The sequence below is a fragment of the Camelus ferus genome, chromosome 11, assembly GCF_009834535.1.
Source record: "Camelus ferus isolate YT-003-E chromosome 11, BCGSAC_Cfer_1.0, whole genome shotgun sequence".
Taxonomy (NCBI): domain Eukaryota; kingdom Metazoa; phylum Chordata; class Mammalia; order Artiodactyla; family Camelidae; genus Camelus; species Camelus ferus.
In genome coordinates, this window is record NC_045706.1 from 64,447,496 (window position 1) to 64,472,524 (window position 25,029).

Consider the following 25,029-nt stretch of genomic DNA (forward strand, 5'->3'; position numbering starts at 1 on the left):
TCCCAGTATGTGGAAGAAGCTGCTCCTCCTACAGGCGCAGCTATTGCCCTGAACCTGCACACATCTGCTCACCATGCTCCCCTCCACCTGCCTGCCCACTGAAGTCCCATCCATACACCATGCCTGTTCAAGACCACGCTGGGATGCCTTCCCAGACCCCCAGCTCGGCGCCAGGTACTTGAACTCTGACTGGGGATACAGAAGCCTGACTGGAACCTCCCACCTGTGCCAGCATTGGGTGTCCATCGCCCCCAGTCTCACTGCACCTGTCTGTGGGTGTGTCTTCAGGTACTGCTCAGGATGTGTTCTGCCAAGCTTGTCTAACGACAGAGGCAACACCGCTGGGGTCCCACTGTCCCTCAGTGACCAGAACCTCGTATTCTAATGTCTGGGTGCAGAGGCAGCATCATCTCAGCACCATGGCCAGGGGTACCATCCAGCCAGCTCCTGGCGTCCTGGTGTCTCAGGTTCCCCAAGAACCCACAGTCAGGGCCAAAGTTGACATCATCATCACTGCTCTGGTGTGCTCATCTCTACACTGCACTGGATAAGGGTTTAGTTTACTGTACACAGAGACTGTGCTAAGCAAATGCGGATGTCACTGATTTGATTCTCACAAGAATGTTAAAAATCATTCTCCCAAAGGGAACCCTCCTGCACTGCTGGTGGGAATGTAGTTTGTTGCAGCCATTATGGAAAACAGTATGGAGAGTCCTCAAAAAACTAAAAAGAGACCTATCATATGATCCAGCAATCCTACTCCGGGCATATATCCAGAGGGAACTCTAATTCAAAGAGATACATGCACCCCAATGTTCACAGCAGCACTATATACAATAGCCAAGATATGGAAGCAATCTAAATATCCATCGACAGATGACTGCATAAAGAAGCTGTGGTATATTTATACAATGGAATACTACTCAGCCATAAAAAGAATAAAATAATGCCATTTGCAGCAACATGGATGAACCTGGAGATTGTCATTTTAAGTGAAGTAAACCAGAAAGAGAAAGACAAACATCATATGATATTACTCATATGTGGAATCTAAAAAGAAAAAAAAGGACACTATGAACTCATCTACAAAACAGAAACAGACTCACAGACATAGTAAACAATCTTATGGTTACCGGAGGGAAAGAAGGTGGGAGGGGATAAATTTGGGAGTTTGAGATTTACAAATGTTAGCCACTATGTATAAAAATAGAGTGAAAAAAAGTTTCTTCTGTATAGCACATGGAACCATATTCAATATCTTGTAATAACCTTTAATGAAAAAACAATGCAAAAATATGTATATATATGCATGACTGGGACACTGTGCTGTACACCAGAAACTGATGCGTTGTAATTGACTATATTTCAATAAAATAAAAAAAAATTCTCTCCACTTTATATAAGAGAAAACTGAGTTCAAACAGTTGAGTAACGTGGCCAAGACCTCGGAGATGGTCAGGGTGGCCCTTGGGCTTCAGGCCTGGCTCTGGTTGCTCTGCACCCTGGGCTGAAGGCAACGTGGGCCGAGGATGGTCTGTGTCACCCGGCATGAGCACCTGTCAGCACCACTCTTGCTGTGTATCTCACCACACATGGCTAGGGTGGATAAAGGAATCAAATGGCTTGTCCCAGAGGCCTGCATGGAGGCTGAGATGCTGCTGGGGGTGGGGGTTGGAGACCCTGCCTGCTGAGTGACTGGACTAGGAAAGGCAGGAGACAGGCGACTGTGACCACATCTGAGAATGGTCCTCATGGCCAAGACCCTCACCAACGGGCGAGCACCCCTTGGGCAGCACCTCCCAGGAACCCCAGCTACCTCCCAGCCCAGACCCTGTGGACCGCCAGGGCCCTGTGGTCCCTGGGTGCTGAGTTTCCTGCCTGGAGGCCCCTGCCAAGATGCATACGCTGTACTTCTCCCTATCCAGCCTTGTGGGCAGAAGAACTTCTGCTCCCACTCACCCTCAGTCCTCCCCCAAGGCCCAGCTTCCAGCTCCTTGGGTGTTCCCAGCAAGATAGTGAAGGGACATGGCAGGTTGAGGAGGGGCCTGGCCAGGTCAGGGGTGGTGTCTGAGAAGCACATGCTGACCGCAGGCCCAGGTTTCCTGCCTGGGAGAAGGGGGCTCTGGAAGCTTGCTGGCTCTGGCTGGCACTCTCCCTTAGCGGGCCAGTCATGGAGCCTGGGGGCCAGAGGATCCTCAGTGTCCCCAGTCCTGCTCTCCATACTACAGACAGACTCCGTTCCCTGCTGCTGCCACCCTGGCCAAGCTGCTGCCTGCCACCATCTCCCCTGAATGGGGATAAGCCTCATCACCCACCCCTGGACTCCGCAACAGAGTGGCCTGCAGAAATAAAGGCCAGGAAATGTGCCGCCAACCCTCAGGGCCCTACCCTCTGAGAATGAAATCCACATTCCTCCTCAGGACCTCCCTGCACCCTCCATCCTCCCCCCACCAGCCCTTGGGGCACCTGCAGGATAGCCCCCGTCAGGTACAGCATGGCCTGCCCTCCTTTTATCCTAACAGCCCAGATCCCAGTCCGTTTAAATCAGCACCCATCCTCCACCCTGCTCCATGCCCTCCACTCCACCTGCCTTCTGCCCTCCATGGAAGGCAGCTCAGTGAAGGCAGGGGGTTGCTGGAATGCTCAGTGTCTTTCCCGTGGGCAAGGATGCATCAGCCACTTGTGGGCTGCAGGACTCATGGCAGCATGAAGCCCTGGGTGCCCCGTCCCCTCTCACCTCCCAGCTGCCTGAGACCCGAGGCCAGTGCCACCTGCAGGGCCCCTGGGAGGGGCTGCCTCCCCAGTCCCGAGGCCACGTGTGGAAGCTCACCGGGATCTTGAAAGTTTCCACAGAGACCTGGTTCTCCACGGAGTCCGTCGAGGGCCGGCGGGTGCCGGATGAGGAGTAGCTGACCGGGAAGGCCTGGGCGGGCCGGCGGAAGGTCATCTCAGCGGAGGCAATGGGCGGCTTGTGGGCATTCTTGTGGTAGCGGTGGATGCAGAAGGTGGAGAGCAGCACAGACACGATGAAGGAGAAGAGCACGGCCACTGCAATCACCGTGCGGCAGAGCTCATCACACAGCAGGTCTGCGGGCAGGGGGGCTGTGAGAGACCACACTTCGGGAGGGGAGCCCCCCGAATACCTACAGGAGCCAGCGCAGCTCAGCTCTCTAGCCTGCCATGCCCAGGACAGCTGGGAAGTGGCTGCTGTGACAACCTGTGAGCAGCCTGGCAAGTGCTGCTGGTGTGAAGGTATGAGGGTAACCTGCAAACACTCCAATAGCACCGACCCTGAGGCAGGTACTGTTATGCACATTTTCGCCATCAGAGACTGTTAAGACCCCCTTGCGGAAGGGACAGGGTGGCATAGAGTTGAAGCAGCCTGCCTGGAGAGCAGAGGCAGTGCACCCCTGCAGGTGCCATGCACGGAAGCCAGCTCGCCCATGAGGGCTGGCGGGAGGCGTAGATTTTCCTCTTCATTCCCAATATCCTTTGTATTTTCTTTATATAAAGAGGGGAGGAAATGAAAGTGCCTCAGGACCCAGGGCCATGCAATAGCCACCCAAATACCAGAAAAGTATCCCTGGGTTTGGGCAGGAAAACTCCCCATGTGCTCAGTGGGGCACCTGCCATCCTAGAGGGAGCACCTGGAGGCTCTGGCTGGAGGGTGGGGACCCAGGCGGCCAGTGCCATGGGCCCAGCAGAGGCCCTGCACAGGGACAATCCAAGCAGATGCTGAGTTATTTGGTGGAAGAACTAATTTTCCAGGCCAATCTTCACCATAGAACTTTGGGCCAGAAGGCAGTCTCAGAGGCCCTCACCCAACTCCCTGTCTGCACAGATGGGGGAACCAAGACCCAGAGGGAAGGAAGAAGGTCTCTTGGGTTTCCTTGCCTTCCTGCAATTTCCTCCCTTGAGCGATGGGGCTCAGGGAGGTGGGGATCCCTGCCCACATGGCCCCAGCCAGCTACCGCCCCCACCCGCTTACCCTGGCTGTCTTCCGGCTCACAGAAGCACTTCTTCTCCTCGGGGAAGCAGTTGCAGATGCCGAAGCCAGCTTTAATCCCCCTGCGTTCCCCTGGCTCATGCCCACCGATGATGCTGCCGCTCCCTGGTGACAGACACAACCCACTCAGCAGCCCCCTCAGCCTTCAGTGTGACCTGACCAGCCCAGACCACCAAGATGGGACCGTGAAAGGCCCCTCCCCACCCCATAAGCACCCTCTGGCCCAGGGAGGGCAGTGAGCTCAGAAGTCTGGGTCACCTGGGCAGAAGGCTTAGCAAGACAGGCCCCCAAACCAGTTCCCTGGCCACAGCAGGCGAGAGGAGGAACCCACAGGCTACCCAGGGCCCTAGGTGAGGTCCACAAATGGTTACTTTTCAGGAGCAGAGAAGGGGCTGCAGGGGCAGCTGGGAGCCAGTGGAATGGGGGGGTAGGGGGCTGTACCCCGTGAGTTGGCCAGGGTGACACCGGAAGTGTGAGTCAGGCCACCAGGCTTGTTTGGGGAAAGGAGAACCCTTTATTCAAATAAAATGTTAGAAAAAGCCTCAGCACATGAAACCGAGGTGCGCAGCTGGTCTGGCTGAAGTGTAGGTAGGAGCCCAAGTCTCTTTAGCTCGGCACCCCCACTCATCCCAGGCTGTCCCCGCTCAGGTTAAACACGCAGGCTCAATGGGCTGCTTACGGAGGCAGTCCTGGGGGCAGATGTTGGCATCTTTGCTCTCCACGGCATCACAGTGGCCATCGGGGCAGGTCTTGATGCTGGGGGAGCAGGTGGAGAAGTTCCTGGTGATCCCTACGACACACAGCAAGCAGGTTACCACCACTGGGAGCACCTGCCCCGGTTGGACTGCCAGAGCCAGGAGGGCTGCACCTGAGGGTCTCCCAGGCACACCCTGCCCCACCAAGGAGGAGCAAACTGAGGCTGAGCAGGAAAAAAAAAAAAGAACCCACACACAGAGCCCTGCCAGCAGGGGCATCCCTGAGGAGAGCTGGGGGGTCCAGAGTGTACAGGGCAGCCCAGGCGGTGAGGGCCTGAGGGATGGGAGAGTCCCAGGGGTGTGCCTGGCCTCACGGCAAATAGGCCGGAAGAGACCAGACGAGGCTAGGACCCTCTCAAGGCCGCACCATGCATGGGACCCTCATAAGGGTGGGTGTGGCTGGGAGCCAGCTGCTGTCCATGCCCAAGCCTGTCAGGCGCCCCCTGCTTGGGGCCACCCTCCCTGGGCTGGGACTGCCCAGGTGGAGGCTCTCTGTCCCCTGCACATCCCAACTTTGGCCCAGACCTTCCCAAGCCCAGAGTGAGTCCAGCCTCAGGCATCTGTGATCTCACAGCGATACACATCCTGAACGTTCTCATGACACCCACTCCCGGCACTCACGTCCACCCGCTCCCAGCACTCACGTCCACCCGCTCCTGGCATCAGGTGCCATCACAGGGGACAAGGCGTTGGGGAACAGACTTAGAGTGGGGGAGCATCACAGAGGCTGGCAGGGCCGGCACAGACCCCATTTCCACTCAGCCATTATCACCCCTTTCCCTCGCTCTGCGCGGGGCCTACCTTTGCCGTCTCCTTGTCTCCACTCGCACCTGCCCGTCAGAGAGCCCAGGCCACCGCATTCCTCACACTCGGGCCGCCTCTTGCTGACCGCGCAGGACAAGGGGCAGCCTGGCTCCTCAGCCATGTCTGGGGATGGAAGAAAGCAGGTCACAGGGGGCCAGCCTGCGCCCGGTGTCCAGCCAGCACCCACGCGTGGGGGCAGCACTGGCTGAGCTGCCCCAACGGGTTGAGCCCAGAGGGGAGGGAGTGACTAAGCACCAGGGTGCAGGGCAGCGATGGGGCCTGCTGGGGATAGGGGTGGCACCACAGTCACAAAGCAGGGCTCAGCTACTGGGTTAAGTCTGGAGGGAGGGTGCGAGGTGGCCAGACTCAGCCAATGACACACAAGACGCCCAGTTAATCCTGAACTTCAGATAATAGTCAATATGTGCTTCATGTTAAGTATGTCCCTAATATCTTGGTGACATACTTGTAAGTTTGTTTTCTAAGAGACCCTGCAAAGGTTGCATGGGACATACTTATACCAAAAAAATTGCTTGCTGTTTACCTGAAATTCACATTTAACCAGGGCCCCCTATGTTTCTGGTCCACGTCTAGAGCGCGTTGCCAGCGGTGATGGAGAGTAATGACCATTCACAATGCAGTCACTCTGGGCTAAATGGTTTCTCATCTTACAGGGAAGGAGGCTGAGGCTCAGGGAAGCTGCCAGTTTGTGAGGGGGAGCAGGACCAGGCCCCTTCTGTGTGGGAAAAGCCTGAGGCTCTATCCTGCCCTGTCCACCCCCACCCTCCACGCAGCCCTGGCACTCACATGTCCCCTCCACGGTGACGAACAGGGCGGCCTGGGCTTGCCTGCGGGTCGGCCGGTCAATGGCCATCACCGTGTACTGGAGTTGGGTGCACTCGGGGCGCTGCAGGACCTCGGTGTCATTCACAAACAGGGTGCCCGTGGTGTCCTCGGCCGAGGTGACCATCCCCAGCGCGCTGCAGTTGGCACTGGGTAACTGCAGCTTGTACTGCACGTGGATGCCGCTGAACTCCTGGCAGTTTTCCACACAGACTTTCCCAATCTAGGCATGGGACCCAGGGAATGCCTTAGCTGGGTGGCTGGAGGGGGACCCTAGCAGCCTGAGTCCCAGAAGTCTCCTATTCAGCCCAGGGATGGCAGCCTCCCTGAACTCCCCATCCTCCATGGCCTGGGAACTTGCAGACCCATCTGCCTGCCTGGCCCTACCTTGCCCAGGCCATCACATCACCGTCCACCCTTGCTGCTGGGAGCTGAAGGTGTAAGAACCCGGGGAACCCAGCTTTGATTTAGTTGCTGGCCCTCCCGGAAGATGCTGACTCGTTCAGGCACAAAGGCTGCCCGGATGCCTCCTATACACCTCCCTCTCTTCTTTGGGCCAGCCCAGTTTTCCTCTAAGAACTGCCAGTTCCCATCCTCAGCGCATGTGGCTGGGGTGGTCCAGTCCCTGCCCAGGTCACCTGCCTGGTTAGTCAGAGTACGGCACCCAGGGTCACTTGATTCACACACCACAGTTATTTGTCCCACATGGGACCCGGGGGCCATGCTGGAACTTGGGCTGGAACCCCTGAGAAAGAGGGGATGCTAGGCTGGCAGCTACAGCCACTGGGGCCAGGAACCAGGCAGTTGAACTCTCTTTTTCACCCCTCAGCCACTCGAGTTACAGTTAGGGTTGCAGTGGCTAGGAACCAGGAGCTGTGACTAGTCAAGGCTGAGGTCTGGGGGGCCTGGTTTAGGGGAGGAAGGCAGGGCCCTGCCTGCAGACACATACCAGACCCTTGCTCAGCCCTGCTCAGGCCCAGGGCAGAGCCAGGCTCCCCCAAGGCCATGCCTGACACAACAAATACACCTCCCAGTCTCCAAGCACTTCCCCATACAAAGGGGGCTCAATTCCACTCTCTCCTGTGATCCTCAAAATTGCCCAAGGTCACTATCCTCAATTTACTGTTATAAAAACTGAGGAGAGGGTGAGAGACCACAGTGCGTCTGAGGCTGGACTGGGACTCAGGTCTCTGTGGTCTCCTGAGTCTGTCGGAGCACAGATGACCCACCTCCAGCAATGCCTGGTCCCCTTGGCCCCCCAGACACCCCTCAGGCCCCTCTGCTTTGTCACCTCCCACCATCCTTGACCCCTGACTCCATGAAAGGCCTGGGGGTAGGTGGCAGATCAGGGAGCTTGGATGTGTTCAAGGGTGGGGTTCTTTATGTGCTGGACCCGGGTGGCTGCCAGGAGTGGAGGGGGGCATGGGAATCAACTGCAGAAACTGGCAAAAGCCTTGGGACAGTAGGAGATGGCTTTAAACAGGACATTCTAAAGAGGATGTAGCCACAGCTGCTCTACTAGAGAATGCAGTATGTTAAGTCACATGAATCCTCTGATTGCAAGTAAACTTTAAAAAGTGCTGAAGAGAAACATTTGAGAAAGAACTGCACCAAAATGCTAAACGCTGATTGATATGGGAAGAAAAGATCACTCTGTCTAGCCCTTACCTTCTTTGGCGAATACTTATTACTTTCATTTTTTCTACTTCTAATCATTATTTTCCAACGACAAATGCAAAACAAGTTCCAGCAAAGGTAACTTGCAAGAAAAGTAAAAGGTAGAAGCGCTCGCTGTCTTTCCCTGCAGAGGGCGCCACCGTTCACCGCTGCCTGTACCTGCACCCTTTGCAAATTTTCAGCAGTGAAGACGTTTTTGAACACACGGAGCCACGTGAGACCAATATTTCTGCAAACCATTCTTCACTTAATTCACCAGGAATGTCTTTCCAAGCCAGCATACATAGATTTACCTGGCTCTGCTCTTACATTAGTGCAACATGCGCTTTAAAGATACCAAGGAAGGAGAGGGCAAAGAAGGGGGCCCACGGAGCCCACCAGCCCTGCTCGCGACTGTCCCACTTTCCACGGCCCCAGCCTCCCTGGCTCTGGGGCACTCCATGTACTACTTAGCTCACGGAGTTGGTGGCGTCCGCCCCTAGCCCTGCTTGAAATCTGCTAAAGGGAGCACCCCACCTCTGGAGTCCCCCACCCCTCCATGCCCTTCCCCAGGCAGGCAGCAGGTCGTGGGCTCACCTGGGCGAAGCGGCGAGCCCGCCTGCTCACGGTGAAGGAGTAGTCGCTGGGCAGATGCAGGCTGACAGGCAGCACCGACACGTTGAAGTGGAGGAGGAGGATGCCCTCCCCGGGGCCCTGGAAGTCCGAGTCGTTGACCAGTACAGCCAGCTGCACAGCACGGCTCTCTGAGATGGGGACGCTCCGGTTGAGAACCAGCCCTGTGGGTGGGGGCACAGTGATGATGGGAGGGTCCCTGCGGGTGAGGACCACTGTCCCTCACCACTGCATGCGTCTTCCCAAACACATTCCCTGCACACACACACGTGCACATGTGCAAACACGTACTTTCATCTACACGGTGCACAGTTAACAAACCTGGCAAGAGGCACTAAGTTAGAACTATCACATGTTAGTTACTGTGCTGAGTTGGAAGCCCAGAAGGCCCTTCTCAGCTGGGACATAACGTGTGTATGTGGTATGTGTTTTGGTGGGGAATACACACGGTAAAGACCTGTCACCACAGAGGCCCACCCTGGGAAGATGTGCTGGCCCCTCCAGTTCCCCCAGAAAACTTCTCTCAACAGCAGCAGCCTCCAGTGGACCCCTGGACTCTGCAGGCCTCCAGCCCCTGGGAGTTTGCACACTTTTGTGCACCTCCTGTGGGCTGAGGCTATGGTTCTAGTTTAGACCGAAGGAGGGGCTCTGGTGCACAGTGTAGATGAAAGTGTGAGTGTGCCAGAGCAAGGATGACATTTTCCCTCATGTAGGACAAAGGCCTTTCAAGGCTTGGTGGGGGCAAGGAGGATGAGAAACAGATAGGCTCATTCCAGGCACAAAGGAGTAAAGGCACAAGCGATCCTGGGTTTCCATGGAAGCAGATCCCCCAACAAGGATCCAAGTCCAAGTCGGGTATTTGAAAGGTGATCCTAGAAAACATGGGCAGGAGGGGAGGGGAGGGAGGCAGGGAGACTTGGCAGCTCAGGAGGATGTCCTGTCCTGCAGGTGAGCACCGTGGGACCTGGAGCTAAGCCTGCAGGTGGGTGCATTCCAGGAGCCAGACAGGACAATCACCTCAGAACCCCCCAACACCCGGGCATGGAGCTGCTATCGTACACCAACTCCTGTTCATAGAGAGGTTCTGAGGGGGGAGGGGGCAATAATCCCTGGGCACTCGGGCACCTGGGAGGTGGCAAAGCAGGTGCCAGGGGCCAGAGGAAGACTCTAGGTGATGGTTAGCATGGGGAGGTGTGGTGGGGTCCCACCAGCGTTGGTCACGGGGCAGTTCAGGGAGAGAGGACAGCCTGTGAAAACCCAAGGAGGCTGAGGTAGGACCAGCAGAGACAAGGAAGGGCTGGGAGGAGGGATGGCAGGGACGGCTGCCAGGGGCTCAGAGGACCAGGACAGGTGTCTGTGTAGGCAGGGTGCTGCCCAGCCCAAGAAGAGTGGGCCACCGGTTCCCTAGGGGGCCCAGCCAGGCCACACCTGGCCTCTCTTACTGTAGTCATGCACGGTTGCGCGCACAAAGCTGCCGTTGGCCTGGGCCAAGGTCTCGTTGGGTGAGTGCTCTACTCGGAAGGTCTGGAGGGCCCAGGCGTCCCCGGGGAGCAGCGTGCTTGTGTACCGTCTCAGGAGCTCCCCGGATGCTGGCACCACGTCTGCATCGAAGACACGTAGTGTGGCCACCACTGTGCCCTGCAGAAAATGGGGGCATAGTGCCAATCAGAGCTGCTAAAGCCAGAGACTGTGGAGGGGGCAGGTACTCCACAGATGGACAGACTGACCTGGGTTCAAGTTCTCATGGGGCCCCTAGCCAGCCTGGCCGAGTTACCCTTCCTGGGCCACTGTGCCTCACCTGTGCAACAGGTGTGAGAGGCATCTACAGAGTTCCCATAAGAATGGATTAGAGCAGATGCCCTGGGGCTCTGCTGAAGACCTCATCCACGTGCCCATAAAGCAGAGCAGTGGCACCTCCACTACCCCCTGAGGAAGCAGGGCCCCACAGGGTGGAGGAGTTAGCTCACTGTCATAGAGAGTCATGGCAGAGCTGGGATCTACACCCAGGTGTCCACCAGAATGCTCTCCTTTAAGCATCCTCTGTCCACCAGGCTGGAGAGGGGCCGGAGGAAGGTTCTGAGCTGTCACAGGGCTTCTCTGCTCTCACTGCTAACCAAGACTCTCCAATGTCACCACAAGGTGACCCTGCCAGGCTCATGAGACATTTCACTACGAGATGTGCTTTCCTCCAGCCCACCCGTCTACTAAACCTGCTCCTGGAGTGCCCAGAGAAGCAGGCAATGACAACATACTATGTCCCCGTCCTGCCATTGCTCCCGCTGGCTGGCTATAGCTGCAGGACAGCCCGATGCCCAGCAGGTGGCAGCCACGCTCCACCTGCGCCGACCAGAGTAGGGCGGGGCCGCGATGGGCGGGGCGGCGCAGGGAGATCCCTGCCAGATCCGCTTGCTTATCTTTCTCCACTCCCGGGTATCCTCCATGAATTTCAGTGGCCCTTCCTTGAGGGGCTGACAGCCCGTGGAAGAGCGTGCCCTTCCGGGAGATGTCCTCTCCCCCTCCTCCCGGCAGTGCGCCCCGCCTGCGCAGCGGCACAGCTGCGCCCCTCAGATGTGAGACCTGGGGACTCTCCCGCAGCGTCAGACACAGGCTGGGCACCCAGGGCCTCCAGCCTCCCAAGACAGGGGCCAGCTGGGTGCCGGCGGGGCTGGCCACCTCTCTCCTCCTTAGCTGTCCTGGAGGGCGACAGAAAACCCCGACAGACTGAGGGACAGATGGAAGACGAATAACTAGACGACTGGTCAGCCGCAAGTCTGGATTTACAGCTAAGCCGACCAAGGAATAAATGGCGGATGGAGAGACCTAGACAAGAACAGACAAGACGACAGACGGCAGACAAGCACATGGGCAGGCGGATAGGCACCTCCTTCCGCTTGAACTCCACTACTGCGCTGGCGGTGTCGACGCCCCCGAGGAAGGTGGGCGCTGAGTCGTCCTCGTCGTACACAGTCACGGGGAAGGGCACCATCACCTCCTCGTCGCGCGCGCCGACGCGCACTGTGCACACGGCCACCAGCTCATACTTCTCCCGCTGCTCGCGGTCCAGGGCCCAGCGCGTGCTCACTTCCAGGCTGTCCGGAGCGCAGCGGAAGGGCAGGCTCTCACCTGTGCACCAAGCAGACCAGGGACCCCGGGATGACCCTCGGGCTGGGGAAAGGGTGAGCTGCCTTCCTCGGGGGCCCGCCAGGAGTGGCGGCACGGGAAGCGGCTCTGTGGGCAGGGCTGGGGTGCATGCTGGCTCCGGGCCCTGCGCTACTACTTCTCCTCAGCTCCACAGTGGGGCAGTTTGCAGTGAAGACTGCATTGAGCTTCACTGTGGCTGCAGCCTTTACTAGTGCTGCTAGGGAGGGGCAGGACCTGGTGGCCTCCATCAGGTCCTCATCCTGATCACCTAGGGAGGGCTGGCACCAGCTCAGCCAGGCTGCAGGCCGAGATTCAGCTCCCAGCATTTGCTGGTTTTTGAAAAAAAGTTGGGAATTGTTTTTTTAATTATGGAAGCAATATGTGCTCATTTTAGTGAATGTGAAGAATAAAGCCACCATTCCATCACTTAAAAACAAACACAGTGGACATCTGGTATGATTTTATGATAACATAAATATTTAATATTTATGACTGGTTCCAATCCCTGCCCTAAACACCTTTTGGCTGTGTGGCCCAAAGCTGGTCATTCTGTCTCTCTGTGCCTGTTTCCTCACCAGAAGATGAGATGACAAGGGCTAAAGTGTCTGTTCTTCTCCAGCAGTGTATTCAGTGACTCACGTATATTCCCACAAACCAGGGAGGCGGGAGCCAGTAACAACAACACACTCTTCAACCCAAGCCTGTCCTGGAATTCATCCTGTAGAAAGGGGAAACGCTGAAGGCTTGAGGGTCAACACCGACCACCCCACAGTCAACCACAGGAGGGTCACATCAAGTCCACTCGGTGGGAAATCACATCAGGGAATCAAACGTGTGGCAAGTGCTTATCATATAATGTTTCCCTCTATTGTTTATGGTTATAAAAAACGCTCAGCAAAATTTAACTATAAAAATTTTAGGGAAAAAGGGCAGCACGCTAAACCATGTGCTTTGCGGGCAATCATGCACAAAAACATGGCTGCTGCAGGGCAAGTGGAAGGATGCTTGGGGGGCCTGAGTGACTACTTTTCTTTCTTTATTGAGATCTTTAACATTATCACCGTGTGTGTGCCATCAACCTGGCATGAATCCAGGTTCTACTTACTAGCAGTCCAGTTAGTAAGTGTCCCTTTTCAGTCCCAGTTCCTTGCCTTTAAATGGCTTAATGGCACCTCACGCGTGGCCGCTCAGCTGCCTTCTCTCATCTCTGCTGGGATCCAGCTCCCCAACCCCCGCGCTCTTGGCCTCCCCAGAGCCATCTGGTGGCAAGGTTCACTGTCCTTGCAGCTGCTCAGGCAGAATCCTGGAATCCCTGCTTGGTCCCCTCTTACTTTCAACATCCACATCCAACTCCCTGGAAAATCCTGCTCGATCTTCCTTCAGAACACACCCAGAACCTGCCTGCTTCTGGTTGCCCAATGGCTTCCATCCTCATCCCTGTCTTCATCCTCTTGTTCAAAAACTTCTCCTGTAGCCTCCTGTTTCCCCGCTTCCCCCCTATACCACTCACCCCCAAATCATTTCTAACACAGCAGCCAGACTGATCTTTTAAAGGTTAAGTCAGGTCCTGTCAATGACCCTCCTCATTCACCTTCCATGACTCCCCAGTTCCTCACCTGGAAGCCCCTTCCCAGGAACTTCTTGGCCCTCAGCAGCCTCCACTCTCCCACTGTTCACTGTACTCCAGCTACACAGGGGTCCCACCTCCGTGCTCTCAAGGGGCTCACCCTGATTGCCTGGTACCCTCCTGCCTTTGCTGTAGTTCCCTCTTTCCCCGCCACCTGACTTGGGACAGCTGACCTCCACCACCCCCGCCTTCTCAGCTTTATTTCCCACCGAGTCCCTTCAGAGGCCACTCGATTCCCTTAGCATGTGTGTGGTCTCCATTTCCCATGGGAAAGGAGGCTCCAGGCAGGCGGGATTCTGCTCTGATTTGTTCACTGTCACATCCTTGGTCCCTGGAACACTGCCTGGCCATGGCACGCATACAAGAGATACTTCTGGACTTCTGAATGAGCAGATGATGTGCTGGTAGAGACTAACCAGGAAGGCTCGGGTCGAGAGACTGCAGCGCCGTGCCTGGCACTCACCTCCCAGGAGCCTGTAGGCCACGCTGACATTGGGGCAGAGGAACTGCACAGGCAGCAGGCGGAACTGGTGGAAGGTGCCAGGAGGCCTGTTTTCCCTAATGCGGAAGGACAGGCCTGTCTCGGGGAAGCAGAGCTCCCGGGGTTTGAGGGCGCCACAAGCTGGAAAGGAGGCGTTGATGAAGGAGAAGTACACTCGGGCACAGCCCGGCCACTGACACTCGCCCTCGCGAAGGGACGCTGGTGACAGGAAGACCTGGAGGTAGACGGTGAGCAGAGGGAAGCCGCCGTCTGCAGAGAGAGAAGAAGTCACTGGGGGTGTCGCCAGCCAGGAGGTGGGGCACAGAGCCAGGAGGGGGCAGGAGCAGCTGGGCTGGTAGATCCCAGTCCTCACCAAGGTCCACAGGGCTCTGCCAGGCTCTCTGCCCTGGTCTGCCACCTCCCCCTCGCCCCCTACTGCCCTGGACCTGGGGTCCGCCTGCCTCAGGGCCCTGAACTCCTGTTCCCTCAGCCTGGGTGGGGGGTGCTTCCCAGGCCCACCTCTCTTGTTACTCAGGTCACAGCTCAAATGCCTTTCTGCAAGGAGGTGTCCTGAGCCCTGGGCCTAGCACCAGATGGAGCACTTCCCGGGGCGAGGGGGTTCCTGCCACAAGTGGGGACCCTCCGAGGAGTTTCATTGTGGACGCCTCTGCAGAGACACAGAATTCCCTAGAAGCTAGGGAGGAGATTTCTGGCAAGTTCCATCATGGAGGCACCACAGCGACTCCCCCCTCCAACAGGCCTGGATCTCAGCTGGGCGGGGGCCTCTTCCTGGGCCCTCCCTCCCAGTCCTAGGGAAGCGGCTGCCTCACACATCTGCGCTTCCCACATTCATTAGTTCTCTGTGCTTCGTACTAGCCTCTCCATTCCTCCAGTGTCCCGCTGTAGTTAATAATTCTCCATACAAACTTTCCCTGTCAAATTACTGTGATTTCTCTCCTGACTGGGACCTAACAGGTGCCTGAGGCTGCTCTCCAATCATGAATGGGACAGGCCTCCTATTAACTCCGACCCTCAGCAAATTCCACTCTGGCCTCCACACCAGTGACCCTGGTTCTTCAACTCCCCACTAGGGGCTTGCAATGAAGAAGGTGGCAACTAAGTATGTGCGGAACCAAGACCCTATCTCCAGGAGCCAACTGGGGAGCCCTGGGAGGGGCATCTTTACTTGGGGACCCTGGCTTTATTGGCAGATGGGTACGGTCATTCTGTCCCTGCTGAGCAGGGCCACCTTCTCTGCATTCGCAGGCATGCCACCTGCCTCTGCTCAGCACATGGGAGCTCAGGGCTGGGGTGAGGCTCTATTGACGCCAGGTCTCTGGAGGAGGCGCTCAGAGCAGGGAGCTACTGGGTGTGCGATCAAAACTCTGCTCCACAGCCCTCCTCCACCCAGGTACCAAGGTCACACGTGGCCTTCACTGTAGTTCGGACCCCTGCTCTGTGGAGCTGGCTGGGCCCTCCTCCTGCTCCACTTTGCTCCCTGGGACCAGGCCCAAGTCCCCACCAGGTGCCAAGGGCAGCTTGCTGCTGATGGGGAGCACGCTATCTGTGGGAACTGCTGCTTCTCCAGCAAGTTCCAGATCATCTGCTAAATCAGGATCTTGGGGGTATTTATAGCCCCTCTTAAGTCCTCTCTCACAATCCCAAAGCCTTGTTAACCCAACTGGAAAAGGCATCTGGATCCAGCCTGGAGAGAGCACCCAAGTCCTTCACGTGGGTTCTCCAAAATCGTGACAGCCTCAGAAGGCCCAAGGGCCCTTAGGTGGCTCCCTCACCAGGCTGGACACAGAGGTGGGCCAGCCTCATCTCACTCCTTCCACTCTCACAAGCAGGAGCCCTAGGGAAGCCACCCTCGGTGTGACGTGAGTTGCCGGAGGGTAAGACAGGAATGGGCGGAAGTGAGGTGGGTGGAGGGTGGGGTCAGGCATGCTCCCTCACTGCGGATGCTCAGCTTCTCCCAGGAGCTGTGGTCCAGGCTCCGGTTCAGGTAGAGAAGCCCCGTGTCCTCCTGGATGCGGATCCAGTCGTTCTCATGCAGCCGCGTGCGGTAGGCACCGTAGAGGTGCTGGCCCAGGCGGAAGCTGGGTACCTCCTCGGGGACATCTCGCAGGGCATGGACGTACAGCAGGGGTGTGCCAGCCGGCTGGTCCACGTACAGCTTCTCCCAGTAAGCATCCCTGGAGAAGTACAGTCCCAGCGGGGCTGCGGGAGGCAGGGGAGCCCATGAGGGAGGGACGGCGACGGTGATGGCAGAGCCCGAGCAGGCCTCCCGGGCAGACCAGTGTTCCCCAGCAGCTTTATTTCACACTTTTTAAAATTATACATATATACCAGCAACAAAAACTGAAACATATAGTTTCTTTGTTTTCTTTTTTTCAAACATCTTTATTGTGGTATGATTCCTGTACAGTAAACTACACGTTTCAGATGTACACTCTGATGAATTTTGATAGATGTACACACTCATGAAACTACCACCACAATCAAGACAGCTAACATTTCCATCACTCTGCAGCAGGTGCAAATTTCACATTCCCAATGTATCCCTTTCTGCCCTCTTAACCCCCTGGTAACCATAAGTTTGTTTTCTATGGCTGAGTCTGTTACTATTTTGTAGGTAAGTTTACTTGTGTCATTTTTTTTTAGATTCTACATATAAGCAACATCACATAGTTTTTTTTTTCTTTTTCTGACTTCACTTTGAATGACAATCTCTACTTTATAATAGCTTCTTTGTGGACAAAAAAAAAAGTCACTAATTTAAAACTCTGATCTTAGTAGGACTTTCTCATCTGTAGTCCAAAGAACATCAACACGCAATTGCTTGTATAGCGAAACACTCGCTGAAAACACACTGCTTTAAAACAGAAAAAGAAAAAGGAAGAAGTGAGGCAGCACAAAACAGTTGCAAGATCATGCTCCATTACCTGCGTCTGATAAGCACGTGAACCACTCAGCTGGGAATTCACCCAGGCTTCTGAGCAAATCACCTGGAGCCAGAGTTTTCAAGTGTACAAGACACTGCCAGACAAGCAGGCAGGCAGGAGTCACCAAAAATGAATAGAGCACTTTTTAAGTAACGAATCTTTATCTAAAGTCAAACACACTCCTGCCATATGGGCCAGAAATTCCACTCAATTTATGCAAGAGAAATGAAAACATATGTCCATCAAATGACTTATTCACAAATGGTGGGGTTATTCACAGAGCCAATAAGTGGAAGCAGCCCAGATGTGCTCCAGTGGGTGAAGGAAAACAAACAGTGGTACATCACACCACGGAACCCTACGCAGCAAGGACAGGGCGTGAACTAGTGACACACATGACAGCCTGGCTGGACTCTACGACTTTGTGCCATGCAGAAGGGGCAGGCACAAAAGAATCACGTGGCATGATGCTAGACTGATTTCAGGTGAGAGAAATCAGACTGGATACCTGTTGGGTGTAGGGGAAGGCAACAGACCGGGAAGGGCAGGGGGCATGTTCTGGGGAACACAGAGGTTCCATATCCTGACAGGGGTGTGGGGCACACAGGCATATCCATTTGTCAACAATGCACAGCCAAGATTTGTGCATTTCAACCTGTGTAAATTTTGCCTAAAATAACCAATCATGAGGAGGGTGGATGCTGACCATGGCCTTGCTGGGTGAGCCCACAGGGGCATGCATCCTACTACCCTGCGACTTTGTATATGTTCAACATTTTCCATCATAAAAAGTTTTCAAAAAAAGAATTTTTTAAAAAAGATGGATAACTGGGCAAGCAATGCTTAGAAACCATTAAAAACCTGCAAATACATCCTACAAAGTACAAAAAATACCAATGCACAAATGTTAGAAATACTGCACTTGTGTGTAATGGATTTCTCTTTTCAGTTTGTTTCCACCCACATCCCACTTCCCTTGCAGCCATCAGCGTGAGTGGCCGGTCCACTCTGCACCAGTAGAGGACACCGGGAGCCACCTGGGGCCTCGAGGACACAATTGGGCGTGGGAAACAATCAGGTGCCAGATGGAGTCAGGGGAAGAGAACAGGTAGGACCTTCTGGATCCCAAAGCGGTGAAACAGGAAGAAAACAAGAAGGCAGCTTGTGCTGTGGAGTGTTTCCCAAGGATGACCTCAAAGGCAGCCAGGCTGGGAAGGCCAGCTTGGAGGGTAGTGTGTGTTTCATCCTGCCCACCCGGCATGGGTGCTGCCCTGCCAGACACCTGCGCCACGGGAGTGAGGGGGAGAGGGAGGGAGCAGGAGAGAGAGGGAGGGAGGGGAAAGGGAGAGGGGGATGAGAAAGTCAGAGAGGCAGCCGGTGGTGGGGAGGGGAAGAGAGAGATGCTCTGGCCTCATCCAAAGCCTGGCCCTGCACACCCCACACTAAACACAGAGATGGAGGGACAGGGTCAGACACATAGTGCTGACCTTTTAGGCCTTCAGAATGTGCTTCCCTAGGAACACTGTCCCTGGAGTGGGACCCAGAGTTACTAGGAAGGGCTTAAAATGCTTAAAAACCATTAAAAACCTGCAAATATATTCTATAAAGCACACACACACAAATACAGCACTAAAGCAAACATTAACATAGCACAAAGCAAACATTAGCAATACTGTACTTGTGTGTAACCGATTTCTCTTGTCAATCCGTTTGTTTCCACCTATATCCGGCTTCCTAGTACAGGGCTAGGACCTCCAAGGAGCTGGCTCTGTGCCCTGAGCCAGACTCTGTGCTGTGGCCTTCCTGCCTCATGGGGGAGGATCCACCCCAGAGTGTCACACAGCTTGCCATCTGAGGGGGAGGTGACTCAAAGAGCCCCGTGAAGCAATCAGGGCAAGTCTGAGGAGGGAGCGCTGAGACCCTGCTTCCCCTACCTTGAGGTCCCACTGGCAGAGACCAACCAGGCAGAGCTGCCTCTATGGTGCTGAATGTCACCCGCCTCTCCCCACTGGCCAAGAGGACACAGGCTACCCCACAGATGTCCTTCAGGGCTGATTTCTTTGGGATTTAGTAGCTGACCCTAGCAGGATGGTAGGCAGCTCAGAGGGCTGTGTTGGCCCCAGTGGCCACAGGCTGGCCTCTTCCCTGATCCTGTTACAGAGCAGCCAGTGGCACCGGCTCAGAGCAGACCTCCTGCCAGCTGGGCCGAGAGTTGGGCCTCAGCTGACAGGCCCTCTGTGGATCCTGCACAGCTAAGTCCACTCCACAGGCTCGCACTTCCTGGGAGAAGCACCCACACTCCCAAGGTTTGGGGGCCCAAAGAGGACCCTACAACACTGCTCATGGCTGCTCTTGAGGCAAAGGCAGGGGTGCTTCCTGCGGGGTCTCCTCACCCCATGAGAGGGGAGGGACAGCTGCAAAGGGATCCCTGATGTAGCTTGGCTGCCACCTCCCACCAGGAGTGTGCCATAGCCCCACAGTGCTGCCTGGCAGAGTAACCTGGGTCTGCCCTCCCCAGTGGGGCCACCTCACCGAAACCTGAGGGGCTCCCGGCTCAGGGCAGCCCCCGGCCCAGCCCCAGGAAGGCTGAGTCTGGGGAGGCAGACTCAGAAAGGGGACCAGAACCAGGCACAGCTCTGCTGCCCCAAGACACGGGCCCAAATCAGGAGCAGCAATACAGCTTCTTTTCCCTCCAAAGTTCCAAGAAGTTTGCGAGTTAGAGGGTCTGGTGGGGGGGGGGCTCTGAAGGTGGGGGGGGGGCTAGGGAAAGGGCCAGGAAGCTGATGCTGCTGCCCCGTAGACAGGCGGAGGAACAGCTCTCCCTTCCCTCGACTTCAAGGACTTCTCCAAGGACTCGGCCCACTGCTGCCTCCTACTGCCTCTCCAAGGTGTGGTGTAGGGTGAGCACAGAGGTGGCACCTGCCTCTAACACAGCATAAGGCCAAGCCCCCACGCATACAGTGACTCCCCGTGTCCTCACAGCCCCAGACGGAAGTGCCGATGGGACCACTGCTTTGCAGACACAGGACTGAGGCAGAAAAAAAAAGAAGGTTGTTTGCATGCTCAAGGGCACACACGGACCGCAAGAGAACCAGAATTCATAAAGCAGTCTTTCCAGCAGCACATCCCCCACCAGCCTGCTCCACCCTACATCACAGCAGGCTGGCCTCTGCAGCCACCGTGCCCTCGGTCCCCAGCTGACCATGCCCGGGCCCTGTGGGGGAGGCTCCCCCCTGCCACACACACACAAGTCCTGCGCTGTGACCGAGGCTCACTGCAAGTCAGGAACATCAGCTTGCAGTGGAAGGCAGTCCCTGCAGACTCACAGTCTCTCGGGAAGCTAGCATTTCTGGCTACAAAGAGGATGAGAGACTTTAATTCCCAGTGGCTTGACAAAGGGGTGGCCTGGTGGCAGTCCAGGCTCATGACACCATGCTGGGTGGGAAGGGGGCTCAGCCAGGGCCTGCACTGCTGGCCTCTTCCTCACCCTGGCAGAAAGGTGTGCCCCAGTCACTGGAGATCTGAGATGCTGCAGGGAACTCTGCTTGTGGGGGAGCCCAGGGTGGGTGCAGGTCCAGACGGCATACAGCCCAGGGCAGGCTGTGTTTTCCAGAGCCCACCAAGTCACCAGCTCTCTTTGACATGCCAGACCTCGCTGTGGAGGGGCGAGGCCTGTGTTTTAGCCCCTAGAGTACCAGCGAGGGGATGCTCTGTGGCAACAGAATCGATGTCACGAGAGGCCACAGCTTCTGCCAGCTCATTCTCTCAGGACGCACACCCCAGCCCTGGTCAGCTGTGCATGAACTGGCTGTCCTTGAAATGGCCTTGCAGATGGGTCTTGTCACGGGGAAGATGCTCTGCCCAGAGCACCCTACCTGCCAGGTAGCGGGGAGCAGATCCAGGGCAGGCTCCTCCTCTGGGGGGCCCCCTGGAGCACATGCATTTTCTGTGGTCTGGGGGCTGGGAGGTGGGAGGGCCTGTGCTCCTAGGAGCACCGCCCCCATCCCCGCAAGCTGGTTGAGTCTCCACCTCACAGACCACATGTGCAGGGGAGAATGGGCCCTGCCCGCCTTCATCTCAGAGCCAGGCCCGACGGGATCCGTGTGGGGCCCAGTCTGTTGCTGCCAAAAGGGATTTGTGAGTCGGGCAATGACTGTGAGCAGAAACAGACTTAAATGCACTTAAAATGCCTCCCAGGTGGTCCCTGCTCAGGGCACGGCTGCTTTCATGCTCCTCCTTATCACAAACACTTTTCAATGGGAAAACATATGGTCCCAGGTGGAGAATGAGGAGGTGGGTGCGGGCCCCAAGGGGGTGTAGTCTGGGGAGCCCACAGGCCTCCATGCTTGGTTTAATGCTCTGCTGTCACTGTCCTGAAATCTTTCATAATTCTAGAACAAGGGGCCCACATCTTCATTCTACACTGGGCCCCACAAATGATGCAGCCAGTCCTGGTGAGTGAAAGAGTAGACCCTGGGACAGGCCACCATGGGTGTACAGCTTTACGGGGCTGTGCAGGGTGCGGGCCTCCTCTGGGCCTCGGTTCCTTCAACTGTGAGCAAGAGAAGGGCCTGCTGGGGAGACGAGGAGCAGCCAACGCAGGTGCCAACAGGCGTCACCCGTGCACAGGTACGTATCGAATGACGCTCTCACTTCAGATTCACAACCGCTGTGTGCATATCCCTCCACTGCCCCATTTCACAGGGAAGAACATTGAGGCGGGGTGGTGAGAAGCCTTACCAAGGTCAAACAGCTGGAGGTTCTGCCTCTTGCGGTTTGGCACAATGGCTGACAAAGTGACTGTGGGAGTTAGGATCTGGGCAGATGCTGACCCCACCGGGAAGCCCAGGGCCCTGCCAGCTGGCAGCCCGTTACTGCTGGCACCATGTGTCAGGAAGGACTTCCCAGCTGGGGAGATCAGACCTGCCTCTGCTGAGAGCCTCCCCTGGAACTTTGGGCAGGTCAACAAAGCAGGACTTGCAAAGCCTTTCCCACCTATGCCTTCCACCTCTGAATGCCATGGGTGGGAGTCCTCCGCCGACACCTAGCCTCACGTTTCTGCCTGCCTGCCAAAGGCTCAAGTCACCACATGCATTAGGAGGGACACCAGGAACCTTCACGGCCTCTGTGTGTGCGTGTATGTGTGTGTGTGTGCGCGCGCGCGTGTGCGTGTGTATTTCCTGAACACCGGTGATGGAAAGAGAGATAGAGGTGCACCGGCCCAAGACTCCACCTGCTCCACTCTGCCCTGCCCCGCCAGGAAAAGACGTGGAACTAACATCAGTGAGGCGGATGTGTGGTCCTGCTCAGAGCAAGGCCTCCTCTGACATCTTCTTTACAAGTAAAGCTCCCAGGGCAGTGACGGTCTCATTCGGTGCACGAAGTCACCAGCTATGATTCTGCAGCTACCCGTACCTTTCTGTACCCTGGAAAGGCAGTTTTCAATGTTAGTACCTGGTTGGGATGTGCAATTTATTTGTATTTGGATGCAGATAGAACCAGGTCCAAGTTCCCATCCCCATCTCGTTCATTCAACCCATCACAAGCTCACACGTGTGCGCGCACTCACCCATGCACTCTTACCCACCCGGTCACACGCACACATTCTCATCCCCGCACTGGACTCTCTGAGCCCCCTCCTTTGCGGTGGAGGACACCGCAGGTGGACAAGGGCTCCGCTCCTGCTTCTGGCTGTTATCCCTTGCTTTTGCAGCACAGGAGTGCAGGCACACCCCGCCTGCTCCACCCCAGCCGCAGGCCGAATGCCTGCAGTCCCTGGGCGCCAATACTCTAGGATCACTTCCCATAATCCCTCAGACGCAGACGCCTCTGCACACCCACTGACAGCCTCTGCTCCCCGTGCCCTGGAGGGTCACCTCCTGCTGGTCCTGAGGCTGCAGGCCAGTCCTGGCCCTGGGCAACCCAGCCAACTTCTCCACACGCAGTGTGCTGCCACCCAGCTCCCCCAGGGGGCTGTGACCCCAGCCTGGGGAGGAGGCTACCTTCCCTGGGCACCCACCCTCAGCCTGAGGGTGGCCCACAGAGCTCTCCGACATCTCCCTCTCATCGCTGTTAAGAACTCTGATGTTAACCTCTCCTGTTTCATCTGCTGTGTGGCTGCTGCCTCCCGATTGGACCTGGACTGATACACACATCTCCCTCTCTCACACATACACTTATGGTCACACACCCTCACACACATTCTCTCCCACTGTTGCACACTCATACCCCCCACCCCAACTGTCTTGCTCACTTAATGAGACACACTGAGCCTGCCGGGCCCTGACCCTAGGCTCTCCTTCGCCAGTTCTCCATGGCATGACCAGCTCTGGCCATCGGGGTCCGCACACAGCCCCCCTGAGTTTCCTTTGACCTCCTCGCCACCCTTGGTGGAGGAGGTGCTGCCATCCGACCATGCCAGTCCTGATCCAGGCCGGCACCTCCTAACCGGGCGCCCCTGGCCTCCCACTCCACACCTGGGCCTGTCCTCCAGGCCACCCAGAGCACCTGTGAGTCACACTCATTGTGGCCACCCTGCCATGGACATGCACAGAGCCTTGAACAACTGAAAATGTCCTAGGACTGCAACGTGAAAGCCAGGATTTGGGGCTCTCAAGAAAGAAAAAAACACCGTGAGATGGTATGGTCTGTGAACTGAGTGCGGTTAGCAGCCGTGCCCACATCTGTGTGCAAGGCAGACCCTTCCTGCAGCAACAACTCACCAGGCAGTTCTGGCTGCTGCCCCTGATGAGAGCCAGATCATGCAGATGACAGTTTTATTATGGCCCAGCAGAGTCTCTTTAACAGACCGTTTCCTAATGCCATCATCTTCACTGGGAATGGGAACCAGACCTCGTGGACTCCTCCCCAGGGACGGGCCCTCCCCACGAAGGCCAGCTGTCCCCGTGGGGGGTCCCTCCAGCCCCACCACCCAGACAACAGTGCTTGGCACCATCACCCTCTCAGGATGTGGCCCGTCTACCCCACTGCCCCTCCTCCAACATCCTGCTCACGTTTTCTCTTTATTCCAGTTGAATATTTGATATGTACAGAGAGTACATTTTGCAGAACATTTATGCGGAAAGCATATGCTAGAACAGACACCCATGAACCCACAGTAGCAAAGCTGCTCCCACGCCCCCACCTCCCACTGTATCTCACTCACTGCAAACGTGAACCTGGGTCTTCTGCCTTTCTTGCCCCTCCCCTCATTTTTTCCTTTTTTTTTTTTTAACTGCTTTTACCTCATTTTTTTAAAAACATTTTTTATTGAGTTATAGTCATTTTACAATGTTGTATTAAATTCCAGTGTAGAGCACAATTTTTCAATTATACATGAACATATATATATTCATTGTCACATTTTTTTTCATTGTGAGCTACCACAGGATCTTGTATATATTTCCCTGTGCTATACAGTTTTACCTCATTCTTGAAAGGTATTTTTGCTGGGCAGAGCATCCTTCAGGACAGTGATTCTGTCCTTCAAAGGCATGATTCCGCTGTCTTGCTTCTGTTTCTGCTGCTGAAAGCTCTGTGCTCGTTTTAATTGTCACTCCCTAGTGTTCCATCTTCTCTCTGGTTGTTCCTAGGACCTCCTGTGTTTAGTGCTCTCCAGCTTCACCACCGATTCATCAGCCTGCTCACCTGGAAATGTGTTCTCTCTCCAGATTCCCCTCCAGCAAACGGCAGCCAGTCCCATGGCTCGAATGACTGCCTCTGGGCTTAGGAATGCCACAAGCCCTGACCTTGTCACAGATCTCCACCAACTTGCTTCATCCCCTCCCACGTCTCCATCCAGCTTAGGAGACAACCCAGCCTCCTCAAGGCACCACGCACCTCACTGTCGAGGCCACACATCTCAGACTCACCCTGAGCCCTACCTTCATTCACCCCTTACACCAGCCCACAGACTGCCCTCTGCCACCCCACTGCTCAAGCTGCCATGCTCGCTCCCCTCCCTCCCCTGCATGACACCATGACACCAGTCTCTCTGAGCTCCCTCTTGACCCCATAAGCCACTTCCCACGGAGCAGCCAGGGTTAGTGGGATGTCACCCTCTGCTTAAAGCCCCGCACTAATCATCCACTGCTTGCAGAATAAAACAAACCAGGGCTGAGGCCCCATTTGCCCTGCTC

At 56.0% G+C, this 25,029-nt stretch overlaps 1 protein-coding gene across 2 annotated transcripts in view; it reads right to left on the reverse strand.

Moving 5' to 3' along the window:
* The window catches only part of RET (ret proto-oncogene), a 73,280-nt gene that overhangs the window by 32,031 nt on the left and 16,220 nt on the right, over positions 1 to 25,029 (reverse strand). For both annotated transcript variants that reach the window (XM_032491770.1, XM_032491769.1), the window contains exons 2-11: positions 15,903 to 16,166; positions 13,929 to 14,216; positions 11,579 to 11,820; positions 10,140 to 10,335; positions 8,662 to 8,861; positions 6,373 to 6,631; positions 5,563 to 5,688; positions 4,686 to 4,796; positions 3,989 to 4,111; positions 2,831 to 3,087 (exon numbers count right to left, since the gene is read on the reverse strand). In XM_032491770.1, the coding sequence (XP_032347661.1) occupies positions 2,831 to 3,087; positions 3,989 to 4,111; positions 4,686 to 4,796; positions 5,563 to 5,688; positions 6,373 to 6,631; positions 8,662 to 8,861; positions 10,140 to 10,335; positions 11,579 to 11,820; positions 13,929 to 14,216; positions 15,903 to 16,166 (2,066 nt within the window). The remainder of the gene's footprint in view (positions 1 to 2,830; positions 3,088 to 3,988; positions 4,112 to 4,685; positions 4,797 to 5,562; positions 5,689 to 6,372; positions 6,632 to 8,661; positions 8,862 to 10,139; positions 10,336 to 11,578; positions 11,821 to 13,928; positions 14,217 to 15,902; positions 16,167 to 25,029) is intronic.